This window comes from Phoenix dactylifera, chromosome 12 (assembly GCF_051530095.1).
Source record: "Phoenix dactylifera cultivar Ajwa chromosome 12, Ajwa_hap1_PhDact_Kaust_v1.1, whole genome shotgun sequence".
NCBI lineage: Eukaryota > Viridiplantae > Streptophyta > Magnoliopsida > Arecales > Arecaceae > Phoenix > Phoenix dactylifera.
In genome coordinates, this window is record NC_143201.1 from 18,525,582 (window position 1) to 18,544,900 (window position 19,319).

Genomic DNA, 19,319 nt, shown 5'->3' on the forward strand with positions numbered 1-19,319 from the left:
AAAGGTTAGCAATTTTATGATCTACTCCCAAATTAGTAACACCCATAAATCAATCAGAGATGAAATATTTTGTTAATATTCTTGAAAAAAATTTCGCATTGCTGAAAGGCTTTAGTTGTCTAGGGGTCCAATTGCACAATATGGAGTTTAGTTTAAGCTATATTTTATTATGACACTCAAGGAGATGTATAAAATGTTATGGATGTAAAAGAGCATATACAAGTTCCAGCAAGCGTACCTGTAAAAAAACATATGCTTGTTCCATCCATGATTTGCTTAAACCATTCTCCCACAGATTTCTGCTACTTGAGATCCAAAATCTTTCAGTAAGCTGTACTGATGGAACAATTCTATTTATCTAAAACTATCACGTATCATTGACCATTCTCACAACAATTTTCAGTAACTTCCTTACCACTATTCTATGAAGTGATCTATGTGGTCACATCACATATATATTTCACTATTTCTAGACCCCCTGTGCCACATAGAGCTCATGTAGCCACAGTATGCAACCACACTGCATAGTGGTTGTCCTTGGATTTTGAATAGTTCCACTGGGTTCTATACATGGTTCAGTTGGAGATATACAAGTTGGGCAGAAAATGCAAGTTTGCACTATGCAATACACCACCTACTCTACTCGCCCCTCTCGCTTTACTTCATTTCGTTCTCTGCCTGCTCCAGCCTCCTTTTCAAACATCGCAAGATGTCCCACGAGGATTTGAATCATCGGTTCCTCATGAAACATCACCATCTCATGGGTCATGAACTGAAACTAAATTATTATTTTTTTTGGTGGTGGTAGGTAGTTATTTTCAACCAGTTTGACAAAGTTTCCCTGGACTCCAAATTTTGTTTCAATAAAAACTAGTTGAAACACTTAAAATTATGTCATAACCTTCTGTTTCACCTAAATCTCAAGTCTGTACCTTCAATTATGATGCTTTAAAAAAACTAATAGCTACTACACTTCGTATAGTTAGGTAATATGCTACCGATGAGAAAGAACGGAATCCAAAATTGAAGCTCAAACACATCGCATGTCAAAGGTGATTTCTAATTTTCTTTTGGTTGTTTAAGCCTAATGTACATTGTTCACCCCTTCCTTAACAACTTAAGCTTTTGAGATATAGCGGCTAACATGGTCTTTTGAATGAATTTTTCTTTAGTTCGTGCATTTGTTATTTTGAGTCTTCTCTCTTTTGGCTCCTTCTTGTTTATTATCTTGAGTCGTTCTCGACTCATTCATGCCTTCACGTGCATGGTCTAGGCCACACATGAGGGAGGATGCTAAGGGCAGATATCAAAGGTTCAAATAACATTATTGATCATCGTAATGGTTTTGTCTCTAAATGATATGATACAGGTGCAGTTTGGATGCACCGAGATAGCCAATATTAACAAGAATAAAAAGCAACTGGTACGGTTAGTATGGACTGTCAGTGCAGAACTAGTACGGACCCATATGTTCAGTATAAATCAATTCAAGAGAGAACTAGTGTCCCGCACCCGTTCTAATACCCCTTTTTCTATTGAAACGTCACAATACCATCAATATCATACCAACGAGCGGTGTTTAGATCCTTGCATGATATACATTATTGACCCCTTCCCTAACAGCTCAGTTTTTGGGTTTTGTTGTTAGTTAACATTGGTGATTCATGAGGATGTGGTAAATAAAACCCTTGCAGCCGGTCTCAAGCACAGAGAAAAAGGCAAAAGCCTGTGGTGTTGGGCTGATAGCTAGTCATAAATAGCATGTTGAACTATGATACTAATCCGAAGTAGACATTGGTGCATTAAGGGCATTCCTTGTTTTGCAATAGGAATGCTTAGCGAATGAGGATTCATATGGCTGGCCCTAGACAGACTAAGGGGCTGTTTGGATACCTGGATAGGATATGCATGGAAGTTTTATTTTTGATAGCAAGAACGACTTAACAGGGTGGTGAGAGGTTACTTGCCCAACTTGAAAACTGCGGCTGCTAAATTCCTGTATTTTAGGGATAACCGAAACCACCTTTCCCATGGAATCCCTTATCTTGAAAACTTAGTAATCACGGGTGCTCAATGGATGCCTTCAACCACCGAACACAAGTTATCGGGGTATAAGAAATCTGGGCATCCAAAGAGTCTGTAAATAACTAGGGGAAGGCTTGATGGTTATATTTTTGAGAATATAGCAAATAGACAGGTAATATTTTGAATAGTCGACCCCAACTAGTTCATGTTGATTTGAATATAAAGCTATAGAATATAGATAATATCTTGAAGAAGAAAATCATTTGGTTATTCTACATACTCTCATAAATTTTGAGGGAATAGTTAGGCAATAATATGTTGACATGGCACTAGGCCTGCTGTACTATATAAGGGAACAAATTGTGTTATTATATTCAGTGAACTATTCGTGAAGGCACGTCAAAGTCATATGTGGCCCTTTAGCTCAAATATGAAAGGAAGCAAAATGTGCTGGGGTAGGTTAATCCATTCTTTCGTCTTTATCTATTTGTCATGTAAGCATTGATCTACTGAAATGCAAAAGAGAAATCCTGGCATAGGATTGGCGGCAAGTGTTAATGTATGAACTTCAATCAACTATGTCCTCGTATGCCATGAACACACAACATGAGAAGATAGTGTCTGCATGTTTACTATTATATGCTTAACACGTGCACCTTAGGGAAGGTTTCCATAGGTTTCTAGTGTGTTGCTTTTCCCTTTCTTGCAGTAGAGAGAATTAGAATGAGAGGAACGTCGGGGTTGGGAGGGCTGGAATATACAAATTTTCTGGATAGAAATTGTAAACAAAGATATGCAAAGGTTTATGCTGTTGTAGATCATAGTAGGAATTTATGTTAGAAAGGTGTCATGAAGTTGGGCCAAGATGGTGGGGATTGGACTTGTTCAAAGAAAATGTGCTTTATACTAGCAGCCATCTTTCTTTATGCTTAGCTCTGTATAAGACTGGTACCATGAAATCAATAGTCTCTTCTGCAATAATAAACAATGCAGTGTTCTGGTTTATATGTCATTAGTTTAATTGTCAAAAACCTTGAGACATGATCATGCTATCTATTTTTAGGTTTAAAAACCAGGTCATGAATTTATGATCTATCAGCACTCAATAGTTAAGCTCTAAATAGGATGCAAGTGATCGTACCCCTTCATCTGGACTCTTTTTGCAAGTCCAGGGGAATTTTTGAGGGTTGCTCTTTGGTTGGATGATCTTAAATCGATCCATAATGTAGATTCGCTTATCTGCCAACTGGCCTTATAGGTTTCATGCAGGCCCCTCTCTTGCCTCATTTTTCCTTGGCCAGGAATTGGGTACCAATTTCTAGAAGGTTCGCATACAGACAATAGTTGTAGAATCTGCTCAATCCTTCTATGGAGCTTCTCCCTTCTTCCAGTAACTATCAAGCTTCCTATTTATACTCAAGTATCTTATTTATTCTTTATTAGCTTCTTAGCATCAAAAAAATGTTTTATTGTTTTTTTTCTTGTTAGCATCAATCACTTTCAATTTCACATTAGGTTCTGAATATGCAAGGCCAACGGTAAGTTTTTTTTTTTTTATTTCCTTGAAAGTATGATTTATTACACAGCCATAATGTGTTCTAGTTCAAATTATTGATTGTTGACTTCATCATGGTTGATTGCAGGCTCCTCTAGCATCAAAATTCAAGATAACAAAACTGGAGAGATTTATAGTGTTGATGCCCACCATATTACCTCTGCATGTACAATGAAGACAGGAAGGTTCACATCATTGTTGTCACTAATTATTATGATGTATTACTTGCTTTACTGAATTGCCACAGACGATGGAAGCACGACTTCTGCTGATAACCCAGTAATAATAATCGTTTAGACGGTGGAAGTATGTCATCTTTATCTTGAAGTGCCAAAGTTACGAACCAAGCTTGATTGCAGACCATGAGAATCATATGATAAGTTGATGCTTTTGTCGCTCGGGACTTTTGAAGCTTGTCAGGTGTAGAATTCTTCGTCAGGGGTCTCTAGAACTGACTTCCTGACACTTGCCTACGACAAATGAGCATAAATCGCTCAAAACATATCCTAAACGACCAGTCTTAGTTCAACAGAAATAAATACCTTCACCTTTTTCTTTGTAGTTACTGATGCTCCATTTCCCCAAAGCAATATTGAATGGAACTCCTTATGTCATCTGTCCGTTTCCCAATTGAAGTATTTCCCACTGTCATATCTCAACCCCTTCAAAGTCTCATTTGACATTCGGCTGCTTTCATATCCATTGCATATTAAAGATTGGTTTATGTAGTCTCGTTAGGTTTTATTGTGTTCGACCAGGCATGAACAGGCTTTAAATAAAGCCACATTATTAACATCATCATCCCCACCACCACCATCATGAAATTCGTATTGCTACATCTGAACTCATTAAGATGCAGCGGGGCCTCATTAGCAAGAAGGTGAAAAAAAAAACATTGATCAATGAATTCTATAACGTGCAAGCAGATGTGCTCTTCCCTACTTCTTTACTTTCTTTTGTTCATTACTTGGAGATTACATAAATGCACGAATAAAAGGAATTTATGATTTGTCGTGCAAAAGCTTTTCGCAACCTTGCTAGTAGCTTCTTGTCACACTATCACAGCCATGCAAGGGGCCTCTCTGGCTAGCGAACATTATGTCATTAGCAGTTGGCCGATGGCTAAGATATAATTACTAACTCTCTAAACTATAAAAAATTAGCAAATTGATAAAAGCCGAGCTAGTTTGTACGGTAACCAGTATGGAGATAATGGAAATGCACCACTGAGGGAAAAGGTATGATTCCTTGCACCAAAGTTGTCGGCTCTTTATAGAAGCTTCTTGTGTCACCATCGCAATTCACAACCATACAAAGTGTTCTCTAGCTGGTTGAAGGGAATGCTATGTGGCCGAGGTATGATTAAGACATAAGTACTAATTTGCTAAACTATAAAGACATAATAAATTAATATTTCGTAATATGGTTTCATTTAATAAGAAAATGAGTAAGTTACAATATTTTTGAGAAAAAGCATATTACAAATTATATATGAAACTCTATTCATATTTCCATATATAGCTCCTCATAACTCTCATTAAAATTGCTTCTGTGTATCTCAACAAATTCTTTGTTCTCATTTTGGAGGGAGGGAGGGAGGGAGGGAGGAGAGGAGGAGAGAGAAAGAGAAGAGAAGAATAGGAGTAGTGGCGTCCAGAAGGTTGCCGATAGGAATTTTGTGACCAACTTAAGAAGGAGGCTTGGAGCAGAGGATGGAGTTAGAAATAGAGCTTCAAGGTTAATTTTGTTTATAAGGATGATAGTGATGACAGATCTAATTATTATCTAATCATTTTTTTATCAGCCGATAAGTATTTCTAGCTAACTACTCCACACAAATAAGCACCATCGATAAGTTTCCATTCTAATTAGAAAGAGGACCGAAAAAATACCTGATTGGTATTACATCCATTTGATGTGTATTGGTAAATTTGTAAATTCATATAAAATGCAGGGGGTTTTTTAAGCCTAAAATCTTACTAGTCTGAAAAGCATCGATTTTGTCGTGTGTACGCGTGCATCGCACGTGTGATCGGTAATGAGGAGATATAGAAATCCTCGCCTCCTTGCGCTTTCGCTTCTCCCTCTTCCGTTCTGATGGTGACGCGATGGAGGGAGAAGAGCCCCGGGCTCAAAATCCTGTGGATTTGGACATTGGGAACAGCCGCAGGTATAGTATCAACCCCCTTTCCTCCCTCTTTTGCTCGCTCTCTCTCTCTCTCTCCCTCCTTCTCTCTCTCTCTCTCTCTTTCTCTTAAACCCTAACTGAATCGTTCACTCTCCCCAGTTCTAATCACCAATGTTGTGAGGACGAGATTACAAGACATGGAGAAGATACTGAGAGAAGAAGACGCCATGCGATCGGAATCCACCGCCCCTCCTGTTGAGCGGGTTAAGGATGAATGATTTTTTCTTTTGGTATCAGCTGAAACTGCATTTTTTGGCGATGTATGAGCTTAAATTGTTTCTCTTCAGAGTATAAGACTATAAGCAGCTTGGAGTTGTGTCTTCACTCCTCTTTTTCTTTTTTTTTTAAATATATATTATTTGGAACGTATTTCTGCTCCATATTCAGTCATAAATTTTTTGCTTCTGCTCGGTTTTATATATGATTTTTGCAAAAACTGAAAACATATGTTTGTAAATTCGATTGTGAAATCGTTGACTTTATTCTGGATGTTTTATCCTATATCTTGCTAAATATATTATCAGCTACAAAATGAGTGTGAGTGTGTATTTTTTTAACTGAAGATGCTAGGTGAAGATCAAATTTATTTCGAGTGTTGTAACTTCTAAGGTTAATCAATTCTTCATAGAAGCCCAAACTAAGGCAGCTTTGGTGCTAAATATAAATGATCTCATCTTATTGCAGCATATCTGTGGAATAACTTGTAACAGTGTTTTATATCTTTTCAATTTTGTAAGCATCGAGTTCTAGCATGTCGTGCTGGCCCTATGTAGAAAAAACACTATACACATTACTTTTGGATTTTTCTCCTGCTAGTCTTTAATTTTCACACAATTTGGATGATGCACCTTTGACAATTAATGGCTAGGATTAATTTTGTCAAACCTGAGGACCAAGACTATTTGACATAAAGCTCATAGGCGATGAGGATGTGCAACTAATAGGACCATTGTACCTGGAATGATTTCCTTTCACTGAATAGTAAATAATCTTGGGGAAGTGGGTGCAAAGGAGGAAAAGACAAGAACATTGAGAGCAGATTAGTGAAGAGGTGGTAATATATTTCAGAGTCTGTTGTAAGATTGGATTCTATGTCATATTAAGCATCAGAGTTATCTACAGTGTATGAGGTGTGGGTAACCATGCTGACAACTAACAATTGTAAATTTAAAGCTCTGGTATTATGTAGATAATGAGATAAGAATCAAAAAGAATGTTTTTGTAATGTAGAAGTTCTCAATCTAACGTAATAGGAATTAAAATTTCATACTTAGGACAAATTATAGTGGGTGGAATTCATTGTTGAAGAGACCAACTCTCTACCAATTTCTAAAAGCTGCAAGTAAAAAAATTGATAAGTTTCCTGGTGTCTAATGTGTACTTGATTTGGATAGGTATCCAACATGGATTATAGGAGCAGGATGCGACTGTCTAGGTAGCATAGAGATAAACAAGTACCATAGACATATCCATGACCCTGAAACCTGATGCCTATTGTTATTGTTTTACATTGTAATTCCTTCACCATATGCACATCTTTTATCTTCAAATAGTATCAAGCCTAATAAGTAATATGGTAAAGTGAAATTGAATGTTCTGATGAATATTAAAATCTGATCTCTATTATGTAACTCAACCAAAAGCCATTTCTAGACCTAGTAAAAAAGTTTCCCTTTGTAGTCATGGCTCAGTATGCATCACTAAATTTGTATCCTTTTCTGCCAAATTGCTTTTGCACATTCCTTTTGGGTCAAATTTCACCAGTGTCCAATTATCTAAATCTTGCAAGAAGCCTGCTTTATCTCTGAGCATTCCATAACTTGTGGGATCATAAATTTTCCATTTGGAAGGAATGCCCTTTAGGGAGATATTGTTTGCAAAAATGAATTTTACATGGACATACCCTAGTATACATGAATCAATAAATTAGATATTAATTGATGAATTATGTGCATTTGACTTGGAAAAATATTTAAGATATAACACCGAGGTTAGGGACTTGGAGGTACATTTTTTGTAGGTCTAAGGACATGGAAATCCATTTTCACCTTTTTGTTTGACTTGTCCAATTTAACAACATCGTGGTCACCCTTGCGGTCCATGTGCTACATTTAATTATATGGAGGCTATTTTTGCTCTGGAGTTGCCAAATTGAACAATATGGAGGTCATTTTCTCTTTAGATTTGCCTAGTTTAACAGATATTCCTTCTAAGGAGTATATTGTTATCCCACAAATTTTAGCACACTTAAGTATAAGAAAGCCTCCTTTTAGACGTAACTAGTTAGACTTCCATCATAATGGACATTGTAGGGGAAAGGGACAACTGAAAAAAGAAATGAGTTTAGATTGTTTGATGCATATGGTCTCGCACAAGGTCCGCAATCTCGATACCGGGTACTGTATCGGAATCTTATCGGTTCGTTACGGTATGGTACGACACGTTACACCTTTGTATTGAAATAATTCTTTTACTATTTTTCTTAATTTTTATCTCAGTACACTTCAACACAGGTCGGTACACCTCGGTATAAGCCAGTACGTACCTCGGTACGGGGCAGTATGGGCTTGTACCGGCTTGAAATTAAGTTTTGTACCGATTTTTCCTCAGTACGGTACAATACGTTACGGGGTGGTACGGCAGACCATGATCTTGTATAATCACGAGTCACTTTTCCGACAAATTCGTAATATTTATTGAGAGTGTTCATTTCACATACGTTGTACAGATTTAACTTGATATGTTTTGAAGACAAAGCAGATTGTGCTTATAAAAGAGATAGTGATTTCATTCTCCTAGGTATTTAGTTATTGATTTCATTCTCCTATGTATTTTCAGCTACAAAACGGTGGACATTCCTGTTTAAAGGATCTATGGACGATTGGAAACTGTGTCCAACATTTATTATTCAGAGAGCAGGGATGTCTACCTAAGCCTCTGGTATTTGGAAAACACAGAGTTACCAATATTGAGGATGCATTATGATGCTACCCTCCAGCCTCTAGATGAAAAGACTCACCTTTGCTGCTCCTCATCCCCTAATATTGTTTTCTATCTCTGCTATATAATATCTAAAATATCTTGTGGAAAGCCTCTATCAGTGATTGGGAGTGATAATTCTTTTGCTATTAAGCACCATTAGAACAAAATTCTTGTCATTTTTGGATTCCTTTTGAATTGGCTCTGAAATATCAATATCCAACAATATGCATCACCATTCTGCATATCGTGCTTTTGTGATGGGGAGGGGACCTCCTTGACAGCCTTTTTGTTATATTAGCTATGCTAGTTTACCATTTCCCTGAAATATCCTGATGGACCCAATAACATAGGGTTAGAAACCTTTGTGATGGATGATAAATGGTCAAAGGGTATCTCGGGTTTATGACCTTTATGTCCTTAAACTGGGCATGATGGACCTCAATGTCCCTAAACAAGAGACCTATCTCATCGTACATTCTATAATTTGTATGCCAAAAATTTAAAAACCAATGGATTAGTATGGTATCATATCTCTTTGACATGATCGGCATTGCTATGGGTATCGGATTGACCATCCATACTAGTATACATCAATTGTACTAGTTCGGACTGGTGCATATTAATGAGTATCGTACTAATTGTATTGGTTGGTACTGATGGTTTTTTATTCTTGTTTATGCTACCAGTTTCAGTATGTACTATCAATACTGATACTATTCCAATATCATACCTTTCCAATAGAAAAATGGTACATGGTTTATTACCAATATTTAAAACCTGTTTAATGTTCAAATCAAATGTACATAATTTATTCATTTGTATTCATTTATCATTTCATGTATATCAAGATTTTAAATACTGATGAGATGGCAGGGCGTCCCACCATCTCGAGTGTTGGGACGGGGAACTGTCCTGAGTGTTTCGATGATTATCCCTTGTGTTAGAATGCGAGGCATCCCATTCCATGGAGGAACTGAGAGGGGCCATCCCACGGTATTTAAAATGTTGATGTATAAACATTCTGTTTGTCAGGTCATATAATTTTCAGTAAGTAATTTAATGAAAAAAGTAATGTTATTTTTTTATTCAAGTTCTCTAGCACTTTATTGAGATCTTTGCATTCTCAAGGTCAATTAATGATAGATTCTTGAGTTTACTGGAATCCATGGACTCAGGCAAACAAAAGACTATTTTGTTTTTTTCATCTAAGCGTCTCTTATCTCCAAGAGTTGTTTCTCCCAAGGGGTAGGTTCATAATCCCCTAGCTATGTCTTTTTACCAAATTCCAACTATCCTACCCTTAACTTATTAAATGCAATTTTAGTCTTTAGTTTTCCACTCCTTTTCTTTCCTTGCCTGCTGTATGGATATTTGTATGTTGCAGCTTAAGGTTTCTGTTTATGCTTCTGCATCCTTCATAACCTTTTTAATCTTTTGAAGTAGTAAATTTTAAAACAGGGATTTTTCCCCATTGTCTGCCTTTTGGATGTTAATCTACTACTTTGAAATTTATCAATGCAAACCATTGTATACTTATATATTTTCAACTATTATTTTGTGGCTTATTTTGAGATTTTCTCCATGAGTTCTGCAAGTTTAGATCTCACAAATTTTGGTCAAAGTTGTTTTTTTTTTCCCTGAAGTATTTGCCAATTACCTTGACTGTGAAGTCATAGAGTTTTAGCAGAAGACATTTGGCATATCTTATTAATTTAGATTGTTATATTTGTAATCTAAATTGTAATTATGGGGATTCCAAATTTCTGCCAGAGTAGCAGAGACCACAATTTGATTTTCAACATTTGTTTCCCACCTCGTAAATTGTTATTACAATTCTTAGATGGATCTGCAACATGGACCTTATATTGCTTCTGGTGACAGGAATGTACAGATACAGTAAAATTGTTAGAGATTATGAAATAGTTGACCCTTTGAGAATTTCATATTAAGAATTTTTTTCTGTTCATGGTACTGTGTGTCCTCAGGCACAATAGAACCTAGAAAATGAGTAACAAGACTACCAAACTAGTGTATTCTGACTAGCTGATCTTAATCTAGTAGGTTGGGCAATTTGGCTTCGATATATCTATATTGAAGTCGGACTTTAGTTAGTATCTTGTGGTCCCAGATGACCTCTTGAACTCTAACATATATGTGGAGAAACAGTTAAGGTCGTGGACTTCAAATAAAGTCCAACATATATCTATATTGTAGTCAGACTTTAGTTGGTATTCTTGTGGTCCCAGATGACCTCTTGAACGCTTGCCATATATGTGGAGAAAAAGTCAACGTCATGGACTTCAAATAAGAACCTGATGATAGCAACTCTGCCTTGCATCATTTCTTTTTAGAATGGCTGATTACCCTGCTCTTCTGGTTTTCTGTTGCTTGGAGGACATGGAAGCTGTAGCTTTCATCTTAATACCTGGTGAGGGACCAGGAAGTTTTTACTATTTTATATTTTGAATTCATTTAGACATTACAGGACAATTTTAAAGTCTACGTTCAGTCATCACGTTTCTGACAGCTGTTTACTTAGTAACATAATGTCTAGTAAGATCACATAGTTCTCGCATATGGTGAGAAGGAAATAAACCAGCATGCTGTCTTTGTGAAACAATTTGACTTCCTGCAGCAAGATGTCTCAACTTGATAGATTGGGAGAACAACTAGCAATTTTCAAAGTTATTAGAGGGATGGTATGGGAATCCATCCCGTGTACTCTCAACTAAAGTCAATCCGTTAAAAAGATATCAACCCCTTGAAACACAACCAGAATGGGGTTTTCCTTTTGGGGTTTTGTTGATACGTTTTAAGTTTTCATTGCAGGTATTCACATATAAACCTGAAATTTCCTGTTTTTGGTAAATAAAATATAAGCACTTTTTGAAGAATACTAGTTATAATACACAAGCACAAACACGTCCTCTGAGCTTCTTTTTTTTTTTTTTTTGTTGATGGCAAGTTTCCACAGAGCTTGAGCTTGCTAGCGAGCATAACTGAGCTTCATAAATGAGCTAGCAACCATTTCTTTCTAATTTTTTGACTATTACATTATTATAAGTACTTTTTTGAGGGAAGATTGGGTGAAGCCTTTATCACATCCCACTTAATTTTTATTGGACATGCTTTTTCTATGAAAAATCAAGGGTTTATTAACCGGAGAGTCATACTATTGACCTAAACTGTCCATGACTTAGTTAAGGCCAGCTTGGTGCTGCCCAAGCTTGACTTGTTAACTAACTTCGAGTTTTGTTAGTTTTCTTAGTTAACAAACCAAAATGAGCTTCTAAGGAAAAAAACCCCAGCTTCTTGCTTAATCAAGTTCAAGCTGTTTGTAAGCTGCTCCGCCATTTGGCAGCCCTGTATTACATAGAATACTAGGGCTTTTTTTTCATTTTCAAGCTTCTGAGGCATGAACAGTAGTTCCACTCATTTCATCCCTATTCCTAGAAGCAGCTGCAGGCCATGCACTAGTGCACAATTAACTGAAAGCTAATAACTCTGTGACCTTAATCTTCTTGCAGGAAATTATTGCACATGTAATTTTTTTAACCTTCTACTAATTGCGATCTGCTTAGATGGTGGGTTTTAGCGCAATGGTAAAGTTGGTCTATGACTTCTGATTCTCTCTATATTCTGTACATTATTGGGATGCACTTTTTTCTCGCTACTTGTCATTAGCTTCTCATTGATTGATATTGTCATTGAGAAGTTTTAGTGGATTTGAAGAGCTAGTTGGCTACCTATCTGAGGCTATCTCAGCTTTTGTAAAGGAGCACTGCTATTTTAACATAGAAATCTCATTTGAGAATGTGATGCATAGTCACCCATCTCCATATGCTAAAATGAGCAGTGCGACCATAATATAGAAAATTTGACAGTAACTGTGATATAGCTGATATTCAATTTTCCTAGTGCAACAAAATAGGAGCAATAGGAAAAATCATACATTAATTGCATGGCTTATTTTTGTATTACTTTTTGGTGTGCCAAAGCCCTCTAGCTGGCAGGTAAGGTCTCTGAGAGATCGTACAAGAGTTTGAACAAATAACTATAGATCAACTAGTTTCAGGCTATTTTTGCAGGAAAAATCATCAATGATATCCTATAACTAGGTGGTAAACTGCTGAAGATGATTTTTTACTTTAACTATTTTCTCTGCTGCTGCCAAAAAGAAAATCTATTTCCTCTACGAATGGGAAAATGGTTATTCTGTTGTACCCATGGTTCACTAGACATAGGCAACCTTGATGTAGGAATTTAAGCCTCTAATTAGTTTGGACCTGTCACCAGACCCCAAGTCGAGGCAAAAGTAGGTAAGCCTCTTGTTTTGGCTTGATAGCTGTAGCCCGCGGTACCTCTACTCATAGATTGAAGCATCAATATAGCATGATTGCCACCAGCACCTTCATCGACATCCATATCTCAGCCCTGCTAATTTCCTGAAGCATTTATGTTCTTGTTGATGTCTCATAGATCTAAGTAAGATATCATTTACATTTCTTTCATACTGGGGCCATGTCTCAGTAGAACTTATTGCAGCCACAACAGAAGCAACACAGGCTCTCATCCATGAAGGGTAATTTTGGAATCGAAACACTAGATCTAACCTGAATCTACCTCTAATACGAATCTTGTAGTTCCCTGACCAGGTTTGTTTTTCAAACCCTTAATTAAACACTTTTCCTAACAGATTAGAAAATCATTAGTCTATCTCTACTTCAATTTCCTTGCCTGCGAGAACTATCCTTCATAGTGACCTAATTTTGAAATGGGCAGTGAAAGGATCTCCTGTTGCTTGATTTGATAAGTCCAACAAGACCAACTCTGTTGACCACAAATGCTGCCTTCCATAATGCCAGATCACTGCAGGATGCATCACATCGAAAAGTTCTGATCAGCTGGACACTCTTGGAACGAACTTTAGCAAAACTTCTGTGAAGTGTCATTCTGTACATTTACTATATCTTGTGCATCAAATAAATGTCATATTCCAGAAGCTTTGTCAGTTAATCAGCTTCAGCTACATTGTTGCACTCAAGGGTCTTCACCTCCAGTCTTTCTGAGTTGATCTACAGCATCAGATGAACTTTACATGGTTGACAGGATCAGTTTGTGCTGCCTATGATGATGCCCAACTGTCTTTAGGTAACAAAAAGAACCACATGCAAAAACTGCGTGAGATTCCACTGGATACTCGAGATGTCTTAATAGCAAATCACCATTTCTGCTGAGGCCGCACTGATGGGCTGCTGAGTTTTCTTCAAGTACCAAATGATGCTTTCTGTATCAATATATTGATATTATGATCTCTGAGTAAATCACAAGCATGAAAGGTTCGTTGTACTCGTGTAATCTCACTGTAGGATGTAATCTAATAAGGCACTTATCCAAGGAAGTGTTTATGGCAGCACATACTTACAAAGATACCTACTCCTAAAGTTGCACTAAAGTAACTCAAGGAGGATGACATCAGTAAGAAGGTGATGATCTACATGTGATAACATCAGAATTCAATGACCATTCTCAAGCATACCCATCAAAAGATACATTCCACGACGCCTACAGGGTGATCACTGTCAGGCCAAAACAGCAACTTACAAAATTGATGAGCTCAAACAGTAACTTCTCTATGTTGGTCACAATGGAATAACTGTGAGAGGATAAAACCATCGAATTCCAGGGATTTAAATAGATCATAGAATCAAGTACTAAACAAGCTATATCAAAAAGCGAGTGAAATATGGAAGCACGAGCCCCTTGAGAAATGCTTAACATGATGCAGAGAAGTGAATTGAAGATGTATAATACCGAATTCACAATTGCAAGCAGCTACAACAATTTGCATCAGCCTAGGGTGAAGTATATGACAGGTTGTTGAAGAAATTACTTGAATTTCTCCACAAATAACTCTTGAAGAGCACTTCTTACAGAAAAGCAGAACTCATGATGATCCCCTGATCCTGGACAATCTTTTCCGCTTTCGGTTCTTTTTCCTAGCGGCACTCTTGTGGGCATCACTTTTCGAAGTAGGAGGAAGAGCTGGAGTACTATCAGGTGGCCTGCCAACAAATGTTCTCCCTTTCTTACAGACCCATTTCAATGGTAAATTTTTTGTCACTTTGGCAATATCTCCAGTAGTAGTAAGCTCCACTAATCCTTGAATTTTGTCCTGCATTTGCCTGGCCCATGCCATTGACTGATCAAGTGAGAGGGAGTCATCCATAGGCTTTCTCCAAAGATTGAGTAGGACATGTTCAAATGACTGATATGACAATGTAGGCTGATACTCTTTTCGATGTCGGCACATCATGTTAACCTTTATGATATGCTTGCAAAGGTTCCCCTGCATCGACCACGAACAGTCACATAGAGCAAATTCTGATCCTGGATTCCAGACCATGTGTGTGTGGCTACCATCCTCCTGGCTTACAACCTTGGCGAAAAGGTGCTCCTCATCGTCAAACACAACAGCATCATCTGGAATTTGCAATGCCCTGTGCCAAGAAGTGGAAGAAATGTATTCCTCTTTCACTGCTGGAAATGATCCACTCTCATCTGCATAGAGATCAAGCCAGTAGCCAGAGTGTAGCTCAGTCGTCAGTTTGTGTACCAACCAATCCACACGTTGGAGTGCACCCAAATGTGAATCATCATAAATTTTGAGCTTAAGCTTAACATGGTATCCTTCAGTGGCACCGCATGACTCCTGGCCGGCTAGTGGAAGACTCCTAATAGTTGCAAGCCACATTTCTATCATAAAAAACTGAATGAGTGCACATAGAATGAGATAAGCATACACAGAATGGAGAGTGATGAAATTATCAGCCTCTTACCAATTTTGGGAACCCAACATGCCTTGAAATATTGCATGAAGGTAGTCTGATCTACAAAATCCTGAAATAATTCTTCCAGAGCATCCATATAATCTACTTTACTCCAGACACTGTCCATAATTTTGCCAAGACGCTTAAATAATTCTTGTTGAACTTCCATGTTACCGCATTTTTTGACAACATTTTTATGCCACGATCTACGAATCCGCCAAAGGGAGAAGAGAACAGGGCAGCAAAATACATCCCTGAAGTACATGTGATGGGTTAATGACCATGAAATTGCATTGCAGAAGGTTGGAAATCTTAAACAACATACAAAAACTAGTGTCTTACCTGATTGGGTCAATCTCTGAAGCTGGGTCATCAATAATGAATCCACCAATTTTAAAACCTGAATCAACTGCACGAACTCTATCTGCTAGTGCTTTCATCCATTTAACGACGTCCTGCTTAGCAATAGTACGGGTTATAACCCAAGCAACAGGAAGAGCATGCTGTCTTGAGTCAAACGCAAGGAGTGTGTACAGAGGATACTGCAACAACCAAAAAGGACACACCATAAGATCCACATTTAATCAATAGTCACCCATCGATATAGCTAAAACTGTTTGCAAAAAAGCAGTAGCTAAAATTGCTCACTCATTTTGCTATCATTTAATGCAAACATACAGTGTTGGTTCCTGTTATTACAAGCAGTAAAAAGTTTTAATTTTTTTAAGGTCAATTGTTTTCAAGAGCTATCTTTCAAAGGAGCGTATGATATTTCTCAAAGCACAAAAAAAAAAAAGGATGCCAATCATCAATCAAATACCTTCAGTTTGCTTATGCCAAAAGATGAGTCTGATGCTAGAAGACTTTGATGACCAAATCGAATCATCTGCTGCAACTGCCACTCTGTTTGGATTCCCAAGATAAAGGGATCCGTCTCGGTAGAATCCTGGTAGAAGAAAACTGATTTCCTATTCTTTTCAACCCACATGCGAATGCTAGCTTGGTCATCAAGATCCAGCTCATGGGTAGACCTCTTGATGATCATCCCAAGCTTCTGGACATACTGCGAAGCAAGACTATTGACCTTCGCATTCGAACCACAGTAACGCTGCACACCTTCTATGTGTTTCTGCAACACATTCTCCTCAGGAATGCCAAGGTAAATCAAAGACATGGTCTGCTGCTGTATTTCACTACAAATGTATGGAATCTTCTTGGCACCAGGACCGATAGCATCACGGTCGAGCGGCCCATGGCATATAAAACCAGCCTTGTTAATGTGCCGCCTTTCATGATATATGATGAGCGCGATCGAAGGGCGGGCATACAAGCGCTTCACAGCAAAATGGCAGGTGCATCCACGCATCGACTGCGGCCGAGCAGCACGGTTTCTCGTGTTCAGCCGGTATCTCCGGCTTGGCAAGATGCTCCCTCCCTCCCCATAATTCTCAGGACCAAATGAACACCAATAGCTTAAACAAACACAAAAACAGCTGAAAATTAGACTATAGATTCTCAAGAACACAAGAATCTGATTAAGTGTTTGAGAGAATCTCGAGGGGCTTACAGCCTGTATTGGAGGTATTCATCGCTTTTGTATTCCTTCAAGCTGCCCTTTTCTCTTTTCCGGCCCCTTTCGATGTGGAATCTAGTCGGGCACTCCGCGTTCGAGCATTCGCCGCTTATGAATGCATCGACACGAGCATAGGGAATGAGAGCTACATCATCGACGTGGTGTTCGGTGGTTCCGAACTTGGTCCAGGTCAAGTCGGCGGCCGAGAACTCCTCGTCCGGAGGATCTTGAACCGGTATGTCGTCAATCGAATCTTTTACCTCCATTTACTTGTTTTATGCTTTCAAGAACTTAGAGTTACGACCATACCATCTACAAAAATTCGAGCAAAATTATCGAATTGGAAAAATTGATCGATGGCAAATGTCAAACAGAATATCGAATTAAATTTTTCTTTGTTTATCTGTGAAACTTTTGACACGGGAAATTAAGGAGAAAGTAAAAAGGGAGAGAGAGCTAGGGTTAGGGTTCCGGTGGTGAAGGGTTAGGGTTTTGTTAGGAGAGGAGAGTTTCGTACCTCGGGGGGCGTCAGCGACAGCGGTGATGGAGAGATAAGGAGAGGTTGGGGAAGGCCTCGAGAGGGGGGGATTTAGCGAACAAGATGGGATGAGGGCCCTTTCTCGTCGGGGCAGGGGCGCCGGCGAGGATTGAGGGCGAGGGATGGGGAGGGGGAAAAGAGTAGGGGTTTGGGGAGGCAAATGAGCAAACAGTCGGCGGACCTTCCTGGTAATTAGGTTTCGAGATCTTTGTAGCTTGCACGCCAAATCGGGTCGAGTCTGGGCCACCCGGCCCATTTTGAAACCAGATTCGAAGGCAACTTGGTTCGACCGATATCATGCATGATGTTGTAAACATATTTTTATTTTCAAAAATTATGAAAATAAGAAAAAAATAAGAAGAAGAAGAAAAAAAATCAGAAAAATAAAAAAATATCCAAAAGATATATAATTATTTCGTTGCCTCAGAATCCTGCATAGGGAGAAAAATTGATTTTAGGGTGCGAGGCGGTCAAGTATATAATAAATGCCGACAGACAGTAAGGTCTAGCAAAGTCTGGATGTTTCATGTATATTGATGATTAGAATTGGATATCTCAATTTTTCATAGCCAAGATAATCGTTTAGCAAATTTTTATAAAAAGTAAATTAAACAACTAAGTTGCTACATCAGAAATCAAGATAACAAAAGCCGACCAATGCAATACAATCAAGATTAATTGTTGTTCATGAAAATGACTTCAGTGTTTAATACAATACAATAAATCCAGTATCCATCATTTTGCCTACATCTATTTCTCCCCTACTATCTCCTTCTCTTCCCCTCTCTCTCTATATTTGTTTTCATTGCTGTGAACCCCATTCCACCCCTTTTGGTTTTCCCTCCCTTGTTCCCTCCCTCGTCCCCTGCTTCTCTCCTCCTCTTTCTTGTCTTTCCTTCTGCCTCTTTTGTGCCTTTGAGCACCCGCTTTGCCTCAGCGTCTATTTTATTTCCTTGTGTGGCTGTGAGCCTCTCTCCGCTTCCTCATTCTTTTAAAGCCGAATATCATGTGATCAAACCTAACAAGCTTAATAAGAAATAATGCCACATTTGTGACATATGTGGAATATGCAACTGCCACACAATATGTTTCTTTGACCGGTCATACTTTATTTTTCTTGATTTATATCACAATCAATTTTTAAGAGTAATATCAAATAAGAAAAATGGGATTAGATCTAAATTTTTTCATGCATGGACCATGATTCTTCTCATAAGCCATAGAGACTTCATCATTGAGTAAAGCCCATGATGTCAATCTATTGTTGTTAATTTTGATGCAGCCTACAACTCATAGTGATTCAACAAAACCCATTATTCATCAAGATGAAATTATTTTTCTCTATTATTTGATAGGATTGCACTATGTTAATTGGTTCTAGACCATGTTGATCCATCATAAATGTCAAGGTCCTTGGACAATTTATTGATTTAGTTTTATGGTAGAGGGCCCCTAATAAAAGTTCAAACGGTTAAAAAATGATAATAACTCTTACTAAAATTTGCAATATGGATGAAAACTATTGTTTAGGAGTTATTCTTTATGTTGGTCATTTTAAAATATTTTCGAAAAAAAAGGACAATGTATGAAAGATTCTTAAATTCTCGCATCGTCTCTCTATTTTGTAA

At 37.9% G+C, this 19,319-nt stretch overlaps 3 protein-coding genes and 1 long non-coding RNA gene across 11 annotated transcripts in view; 3 read left to right on the plus strand and 1 right to left on the minus strand.

Moving 5' to 3' along the window:
* LOC103705757 (aspartic proteinase 36-like) overlaps positions 1 to 3,886 on the plus strand; it is a 33,851-nt gene extending 29,965 nt beyond the window's left edge. For 6 of the 8 annotated variants that reach the window (XR_015972091.1, XR_015972092.1, XM_039129988.2 and 3 more), the window contains one exon: positions 3,669 to 3,886. Coding sequence is in view for 4 of the 8 variants with exons in the window: in XM_039129988.2 (XP_038985916.2) it covers positions 3,669 to 3,817 (149 nt within the window). In the remaining 4 variants the exon portion in view is untranslated. Of the gene's footprint in view, positions 1 to 982; positions 1,053 to 3,668 lie in introns of all 8 variants that reach the window. The other 2 variants (XR_015972090.1, XR_005513288.2) reach the window with 1 other exon arrangement.
* Positions 3,887 to 5,623: 1,737 nt separating this feature from the next.
* Positions 5,624 to 6,257, plus strand: LOC113462631 (basic leucine zipper/W2 domain protein). The gene is made up of 2 exons (XM_088708765.1): positions 5,624 to 5,750; positions 5,868 to 6,257. The coding sequence occupies exons 1-2, from the start codon at positions 5,678 to 5,680 to the stop codon at positions 5,984 to 5,986; spliced, it is 192 nt and encodes a 63-aa protein (XP_088564891.1). The 5' UTR covers positions 5,624 to 5,677; the 3' UTR covers positions 5,987 to 6,257.
* A 7,028-nt stretch (positions 6,258 to 13,285) lies between these two features.
* On the plus strand, positions 13,286 to 13,752 carry LOC148700468 (uncharacterized). The gene is made up of 2 exons (XR_015972093.1): positions 13,286 to 13,405; positions 13,533 to 13,752. It is a non-coding gene; the product is annotated as an uncharacterized LOC148700468 (long non-coding RNA).
* A 781-nt stretch (positions 13,753 to 14,533) lies between these two features.
* On the minus strand, positions 14,534 to 18,130 carry LOC103705694 (SWIM zinc finger family protein). Its single transcript, XM_008789513.5, has 6 exons — positions 17,671 to 18,130; positions 17,148 to 17,465; positions 16,401 to 17,052; positions 15,923 to 16,122; positions 15,590 to 15,834; positions 14,534 to 15,506 (listed from the first exon to the last, which is right to left on the minus strand). The coding sequence occupies exons 2-6, from the start codon at positions 17,417 to 17,419 to the stop codon at positions 14,698 to 14,700; spliced, it is 2,178 nt and encodes a 725-aa protein (XP_008787735.3). The 5' UTR covers positions 17,420 to 17,465; positions 17,671 to 18,130; the 3' UTR covers positions 14,534 to 14,697.
* Between the last annotated feature and the right edge of the window lie 1,189 nt (positions 18,131 to 19,319).